Source organism: Aplysia californica, unplaced genomic scaffold, assembly GCF_000002075.1.
Source record: "Aplysia californica isolate F4 #8 unplaced genomic scaffold, AplCal3.0 scaffold00416, whole genome shotgun sequence".
In the NCBI taxonomy this organism is placed as follows: Eukaryota; Metazoa; Mollusca; class Gastropoda; order Aplysiida; family Aplysiidae; genus Aplysia; species Aplysia californica.
Window position 1 is genome coordinate 530,493 of NW_004797686.1, and position 8,691 is coordinate 539,183.

The 8,691-nt window shown below is 41.5% G+C and overlaps 1 protein-coding gene across 1 annotated transcript in view; it reads left to right on the plus strand.

Moving 5' to 3' along the window:
• LOC101846901 (probable endochitinase) overlaps positions 1 to 8,691 on the plus strand; it is a 30,923-nt gene that overhangs the window by 5,579 nt on the left and 16,653 nt on the right. Inside the window, exons 3-7 of the mRNA XM_013085888.2 lie at positions 2,342 to 2,537; positions 4,711 to 4,963; positions 6,219 to 6,343; positions 6,886 to 7,009; positions 7,715 to 7,900. Of these exons, the coding sequence (XP_012941342.2) occupies positions 2,342 to 2,537; positions 4,711 to 4,963; positions 6,219 to 6,343; positions 6,886 to 7,009; positions 7,715 to 7,900 (884 nt within the window). The remainder of the gene's footprint in view (positions 1 to 2,341; positions 2,538 to 4,710; positions 4,964 to 6,218; positions 6,344 to 6,885; positions 7,010 to 7,714; positions 7,901 to 8,691) is intronic.

An 8,691-nucleotide genomic window follows, 5' to 3' on the forward strand; every position in this document is an offset into this window, starting at 1 on the left:
CTCTCTCTCTCTCTCTCTCTCTCTCTCTCTCTGTCTTCATCTTCATCATCAGCCTCGGACCCACTCCTCTCTTCACCTGCACCAGGAAGCAAAACCAGCCATTTTTTGCTACCAGTCAACACTACCCACTGGAGAGAGAAAGTAGTTTTTGAGATGTTCTCTCTGACGTCTGGCATCAACAGTGGCGCGGTTCCCCCTTGCAGGTGGATGTGGAACATCTTCCCAGTAAGGTTCATGTCTCCAGGCCCCTGGTATAATATTGTGCTCTTCATCCTCGTGATCCACCTCATTGGCTGCCATCACCACCCTCTGCCTCAGCAGATTGTGCAGCACCACAGCAGTCTCCACCAAAAGTCTGACGGTCTCTACCTTCTGTTCCAGTGTTCCCAGCGGGCACCTAAACCTGTTTGCCAGGATGCCAAAGGCATTCTCCACCACTCTTCTACCCCTTGAGATCCTGTAGTTGCAGATTCTCTGCTCATCTGTCAGCCCTCTTCTACTTTATGGCTTCCCCATGTAGCTCTTCGGGGCAAAAGCATCATCAGCCAGGATGAAGTATGGAATGTCTGGCTCAGTTTCCCCTGAGAGAGGGCAAGGTGGGGGCAGCCCTTTGGACCCATCTCCTTGGCATTCAAAGAGTTCAGAGTCTGTGAATATCTGGGAGTCAGACATGTGTCCTTTACCTCCCAGCTCAATCCAGATGAACTTGTACTGTGCATTTACCAAGGCCAGCATTTGTATGGAGAAGAACCCCCTGTAGTTGTGGTAGAGACTGCCTGTGTTTGCTGGCTTTTTGATGGCTATATGTTTTCCATCCAAGGCACCAACTGCATGAGGGACATGCCACCTCTGTTCAAACTGCTGGGTTTTTCCATGCTTCAGGGCAGGTAGGTGGGTTGCAGACCTCATCTTTATACGCCTGTACAATGGCCCTGCACACTTCCGGAATCAGCTCTGATATGGTTGAGATACCACATCGGAATCCATATGCCAGTGACCTGTAGTTGTCCTCTGTGGCCAGATGTCTCAAGGTGATTGCCAACTTGAGGCCAGCAGACAGGGGGTGCCTGTAGTTAGTCTGCTGCTTCTGGATGACTGGTGCCACTCTCTCCAGGATATCATCGAACAGCTCAAGGGTCAATCTGGTGAAGTTTTTGAAGGCAGCAGGGTCTTCTAATCCGAGCTGTGTATCCAGGAGGCTAGTATATTTACCATGGTGTTATCTTCTTTGTTCAGTGAGCCATGGTTTGGTCCAGCAGCTCCTGATGAATGATCTTCTCCCTCCTGCTGGTAGTTCAACCTCCCTTTGTCTTTGCCGTTCTTCCTCCGCCTCAAGGGCTAGGATGTAGTTAGACAGTAGGGAGACAAACATCGAGTCTTCTTCAGCTAGATTATGCTCTGGTACATCTAGAACTTCTGGATCTTGTAGTTCTGCCATCGTGCTGTGCAGTCCAAGATGCAAAGATTTTGGGGATATGCTCTGATTCAAAAGCGGCATGAAATCGACGATCTCGAAATGTTCCTATGCGTAACACAGCTTAACAATGCACAACAGAGCTTGATAATCGTATCAGAGCGTGATTTAAGGCGTCATAATCGCACCAAAGAGTAATAATGCTTATCAAAACGTGATTTAAAGCTTAACAAAGTATAACAAGGCCTGATCAAATCGGGAAATAATTCATCCCCCAAAGCGTTACCAATTCGTATCAGAGATTATCACAGCGTAACATTACTTAGGAGATCGTGATATTTTTGGAAAAGTAAACTACTAAATGATGGCACTTTGATCACCGATTCAAAGCGCGGCATTCGCCGTTGGTGTGAACAGTGTATTATCTAACCCTAAAAAACCCTTACTCCCAAGATCTTCCAACATCATCATCATTATTATTATTATTATTATTATTATTATTATTATTATTATTATTATTATTATTATTATTATTATTGTTGTTGTTGTTGTTGTTATTATTATTATTATTGTTATTATTATTGTTATTATTATTATTGTTGCTGTTGTTGTTGTCGTCATTATTATTATTATTATTATTATCATCATCATCATCATCATCATCATCATCATCATCATCATCATCATCATCATCATCATCATTATTATTATGATGATTTTTATATTATTATTATTATTATTATTATTATCATCGTCTTCATTATTATTATTGTTATTATTATTATTATTATTATTATTATTATTGTTGTTGTTACTGTTGTTATTGTTGTTGTTGTTATTATGTTATTATTATTATGTTATTATTATTATTATTATTATGCAAATATTCCTACCTTAATTTTTAAAAATATTTTATTGCAAATGAAGCTAGCCAAGGCTGCCAGAGGCGAGTGTGCTACTACACCAACTGGTCCCAGTACAGGCCCGGACAAGGCAAGTTTGTGCCAGAAGACATCGACCCTAATCTGTGCACTCATCTCATCTACTCCTTCGCCAAAATGACCAACGACAAACTGACTGCCTTCGAGTGGAACGACGAAGATTCTGCGGGGTCTGTAGGCATGTAAGTGTGAAACGGGCTTTTTGAAATAGATCTAGATCTAGTTCCTTTAATTTTGTCAGTGAGAGTAAAATGTCCAAGGTTTTTATGTTGATTCAAGTGTCCCGGTTACAGCATTTCTTTTCCTAATATTTTTTACTGGTGAGCGCCCAGGGCTAATTTCTTCCATGACTCACCATCGTCATCGGCCATTCGTATCACTTTAATGCTCTCTATGTATTTCAGTTCTGGGCTGTGGTCTCCAGCTCTGTCCGGCTGTGTCCCATCTGAGCTGTATCAGAATCTAAACTCCTGCTCTTAGTACTTTTAGACCTCGCTTTCTCTCTCTCTTTCTTTGTGGATTCCATCTTAAGGCATAATGGATAATGTTTGTTTCCAGTTTAGATCAGTATGTCAAGTAAACGTTCACGTTCTCTGGATTAGCAGGAGAAGAACAGAAGCTCGCCACACTAGTGGAGCGGCAGGACACAACCTCAGCGGCATACGGCATGGAGATCAGGGCCTAGAAAACCAAGCTAATGACCAATAATACCAATGGCATCAACGCGGACATAAAAGTCAGTGGCGAGAAACTTGAGATCGTCAACAGCTTGAAATACCTTGGATCAGTCGTCTCAGATGACGACTCAAGACCAGAAATTATCTCCAGAATCGCACAAACAACAGCTGCGCTGTCAAAACTGAAGCCTATTTGGAAGGACAGAAACATCACGCTCAACTCGAAGATCAGACTAATGCGCTCACTAGTCATCTCGATATGGAAAAAGATTCAGACAACAGAGATGAGATGTTACCGCAGACTCCTTGACATCTCATAAAAGACTACATTTCAAATGCTGAGGTACAGAACAGAATCACGAACGCAGTGGGTCAGCATGAAGATCTACTGACCACAGTGAAGAGACGAAAATTAAAATGGTATGGCCACGTCACAAGATCCATAGGACTTACCAAAACAATCCTACAAGGAACTGTACAAGGACATAGAAAGAGAGGAAGGCAGAGAAGGAGATGGGAGGACAACACCGCAGAGCGAACAGGGAAGACGATGGGTAACAATCTGAGGAAAGCAGAGGACAAAGAGAAATGGCGAGAGCTGGTTTTCAGATGCAGTGGTGCCCCAGCGGTTGCCCCAACCACGGGATAGAAGAAGAAGAAGAATCTATATTCTCTCAATTTGTTTGCTCCCATTGTTGTTCATTTCTTATGATGTTGGGCCAATGAATAGTCTAAAACAGCCTTATGCGCTGCTCACTGGTCGAAAGCTCCGCATCCCAGACTCTAGCGTGGAGATCATCTGGAGAGAATGTTTAATATTTTTCTTAAGCAGCTGTTGAAAACAGCCAGTAGCTTTTCAGAGGTGTGTTCTGTAAGTTTCCATGCCTTCGATCCATAGAGCAGTAAACGTTTGACTTTGATGTTGAAAATCCGAAGCTTAATTTTTGTTCCTGTAATTTCTGAGTTCATTGCGTTTTTTAGTTGTGTGAGCGCACCTCTTGCCGTGAGTACGCTAGTCTTTACGTCCGCCCCCGTGTCCCACAGTCTTAACTATAATGCTGCATTATAAAAGAAAGAATAAATTTACTCTAGTGATGTTCTTCTGACGGTAATCTGATCGTTGATGGTGGTGTTGATCCTTAGTGTCTAGGTCTGGGCTGAATATATTGCAAGCCCTGTCATCTGTGAGATCTTTACAAGATTTCTCATGTTCTCTTTCATCAGTTGTTGACCATGTGCAAGTATAACAAAGTCCAGATCTCCAAGTTTGTCCATAATGTCCAATGAATTCCTGTTTCTCTGTATAATGTGGTAGATTTCATGATCCAATCGATTTTAAGCAGAAGCAAGAAAGGTGACAGTATACAACCTTGTTTTACTCCGATGTGTATGAGGTTGTAAACTGACCTTCGTGGATGACTCTGCAGTTTATATCTTTGTGGTATTCCATGCCAAAATGTAAGAAAATTTTCCATAAGGTGTCGCGAGGAGTGTTTTCGAAAGTCTTCTCGTAATTCATAAAGTTAATTAAAAGAGGTGAGCTCCATTCCAGTAACTGCTCGGCTATGATCCTAAGAGAAGTAATTTGGTCTATACAATATCAATTCATCATTACCTTAATTGATATTTATTTTCCTTTCATGACATTTCTCCACAAAATCAAACAAAAAATCCCCAGGTACCATCGATTCACCGACTTGAAAAAGCAGAATCCTCAACTGAAAACCATGATCGCTGTTGGCGGTTGGAACATGGGTACGGCTCCATTCGTGCACATGGCTTCAACGGCGGCAACCAGAAAAGTTTTCATCGACGACGCTATCAAGTTCCTGCGGTCTCACAATTTCGACGGCCTTGATTTGGACTGGGAATATCCAGGAGCCAGAGGAAGTTCTGCCGGGGACAAACATAAATTCACGTTGTTGGTTCAGGTAGGGGTCGTGAGGTTTAGAAAGGAACTCGTGAATAGCATAGGCTAAACATACATTGTTATGTGCACACATTCCACTTTTCTCCTACATCCTCTGATCCTAAGATAGGAAGGATCAAGCACCCAGTCATCTTGGATGAAGAAGAATAATATTAGAGGTCCGCAGTGAATTTTTTCTAATCGAAAAGAGAAGGGCCTGCGATACGGTTTGCCAAATGAAACAAGTTCGTAAGTCTTTCGTAGCATTTTGATAACAAATTTGGACACAATTATCTAAACTGGAAATGATCATTACCCACCATGCTTTATGATGGAATCCAGAAGGAAAGAGAAAAAAAGGGAGACCTCAAAGTACTTAGAGGAGGAGCTTCGGCTCCTTCTTACTGTTGCCTTTCAGCCACACCCCTGATCTTAGGGTAGGTAAGATCCAATACCTAGCCTTCTTGGAGGTCCTGTGTGAAGTTTTCGCACCTTAAAGATTCATTGGTGGTCCTAAAATCGATAAGAATAGGCTTCGGCCGCCACTGGGCGAGACTAGTTCTAGGCTTTTAACGTCAAGGACTTTTCAAGGTATTTTTACAAACAGTAATGTGTGTTCTTGTGTCTAGCGACTAGCTCTAGGTGAAAAAATAGAATGTTGTTACAAAAAATATTCTTTGCCTTCTTTCTTCTCTGGTAAGGGGAAAATGTTTAAATATTGCCCGGTATGTGTGCGGTAACGTTAATATTTCATTGTTAATGCTCTTAGTCTTAATTCTCTGTTTAATCTCACATTTTTTCAGTGTGCATTTAATACCGTTGATACGTTAGACCCACCACTTACTGCCTTGCGTTTTCTGAAAGTCCTATTGCTATGGTGATACGTTTTGAGGGATGCTAGATTGTCCTCCTTTGAGAGACCAAAATTACCATCGAGTGATTTAGGTCCTATTTGATAAAATCCTCCTAATTAAAACATGTTTTGTTACCTTCGATACAAACGGCCGCAGGTGGTGAAAATCGTGGCCAACAACGAGTTAGACAAATGCTACGTGTCACAGTTGACATAGTGTAATCAGATCATTTGTTAACGAATGGAATATAAATAGGCTCTAATGGACTTGCGGATAAAATTGACAAAGAAAAGCTTTGGCGTATGGGATCTAGAGTTGCATTTGATGTATGTAGTCGACCCGACCCAATCTGATGTGATCCTGAAGGTCGAGTTCATTTGAATTTGACCTATTTACATCCGTCATTATATTTCTTGCCCCCAGGAACTGGCTGACGCCTTTGCACAAGAAGCGGCTACTTCTGGCAAACCTCGACTCCTTCTCTCAGCTGCTGTCGCGGCCGGAAAGGACAAAATAGAACCAGCTTATGAAATCCCCGAACTGGCCAAGTAAAGTGTTATATTAATCATTCTTCCTGTTTTACTAAGAACATCTTTTTACCGGCATGAGTTGTACAGCAGTGAGCCCGTCGCACAGTGAAGACGCCAGTCCGATTCCTGTGTGGGGAAAGTAGGGTTTTTTTCTAATTGGGTACACGCACCTCTGTCTGTCTGCTGAAACATTGTTTCCCTCTCATCCTGTGATTCTCAAAGCAGCCCTTATTCTTAATAATTGAAATGGTGTCGACCGGTAAAGCTTCTACATTTTCTGCATATTACAAATAGTTTTCAGATTTCTGAAATGTTGATCCTTCATCAAGGTAGACTTACATTCTTGTACGATAGCTTCAGACGGTTTAGTAATTTGTACAAAAATGTACACAAACTTTGAACCTATTTGCCCATCCATTTCTAAACCTGTTGCTTGGTCTATCTACCTAACTACCAAGTAACCTGCCTAGCTGCTTAGGTACATAACCAATACACAAATCCACTTATTCTCCTACCTAACTATTTACCCACCTATTCACCCACCCATCTATCAATCACAGGAGTCTTGACATGTTCAACGTGATGACCTATGACTTCCACGGATCTTGGGACAAGAAGACAGGACACAACAGTCCTCTGTACGCCCACCCTGGCGATACTGGAGTCAACGCTGATTATAACATTGTAGGTTGTCTGACAACAGCGTTAAATCTATTATGAACAGACTATTAGAGAACACACAACACTTTTAAAATCTACTTTGGCTCACTCTCTAAGCCCATGTTGATTTTGCAGTTTTGTGCTATAAATGTATGAATGATCTGGCACCAAAATGTCATTCTAATTTAATATATGAGTATATGTCCTATATTACAACTTACGGTCCATTATTTAACTAACGACGACTTAAGAATGCGCACTGGAAATTATTTTTCTTTTAAATTGAAGGCAAGGATTTTTATAGCTACCCCCTACTGTGTTTAAAAGAGGCTTGATGTTGACTGCATTTAAAGCTGGTCTAAGTACATATTTAATTCTATTGGAGTCTTGTTTTTAGCCAGTTCACTTTTTCTTCCAACAGTGTAATCAATAGCCACAATGATTGTCCATTTGTGTAAGTGTTGTTGTTTTTTTTTTGGGGGGGGGGTCAAAACGTGGTATATTACGGGGTGCACATATATTTGAAAGGATTGCTATACTAGGAATGGGTCAGTATGCAATGCCCAAACACTTCCTTTCGATAACATCAAATTTAAAAGAAACGATAGTTTAAATGTGTCCTTTTTTCTACAGACACCCCCCCCCAAAAAAAATTTCTTGCCCCCCCCCCCCCCCCCCCCCACAGCCAATTCACTTCTAAATGTTTCTATCGCCCCATTAACTCATCAGGACTCTGCTATTAGTTACTACATTCAACAAGGAGCCCCAAAAGAGAAAATAAACGTTGGCTTGGCGACCTATGGTCGAAATTACATCCTATCCAACCCCAGCCAAAGCTATGTTAACGATCCCATCACGGGGTCCGGCCCTGCAGGAACGTACACCAGAGAGGCGGGGTTCAAAGCTTATTACGAGGTGAGTCTGTCCTGTTGACAGCTTCAGTTGTGGCGCAATTTTCCAGATGGCAACAGTTAATTCACACTTAGTTGATTTCGGGCAATACAATACGATTCAACACTCAGGTTTCCCTGTCTGGTAACTATTGTTTTCTGTAATGCTATTCGCTTATTGTCATTTTGTGTAAACTATATTCTGGTGCTTTATTTCCAAACTTAAGATACACTGGTCTGTGTGATTACATGTGTTAGGTTTGTACCGATCAACAGAGGAAGTTTTGGGAAGACATGTTGTCGAGCAAAATAAACACGGCGTACTTCTCATGCATGGCAATATATTAAAGTCCGAACATAAAACATCTAATAATTAGATTTCTGATGCATTTTCTAGTAGAAAATGGCACTATAAGCACAGAACTACAGAATGGAATAGTTATCTTGACAATCCAAAGGTTAAATCTTATTGATCACCTAAACTCACAGAGTCTAAATACAACGCTACCATCTGGGAAATTGACAGCCTTGCTTGGCTTTGTGTTAATTCGTTCGTTTGTGGTCCACGCTTGTCCAGAGTCCGCTGTGGGGAAAAAAACCTTCGTCAAATGTATTCTGTAATATTTTTTCCCTCACTTATGGACTTCTTGTAGCTTTAATAATTTAAAATTGTTCAGAGGGCGAATGCTGCTTTAATATGATTTGGAATGAGAAGTTGGTATACCATACAAAATGCAGGGGAAGATGTATATGTGTGTGTGTGCGCGCGCGCGTGTGTGTGTGTGAGTGTATGTGTGTGTGTGTGTGTGTGTGTGT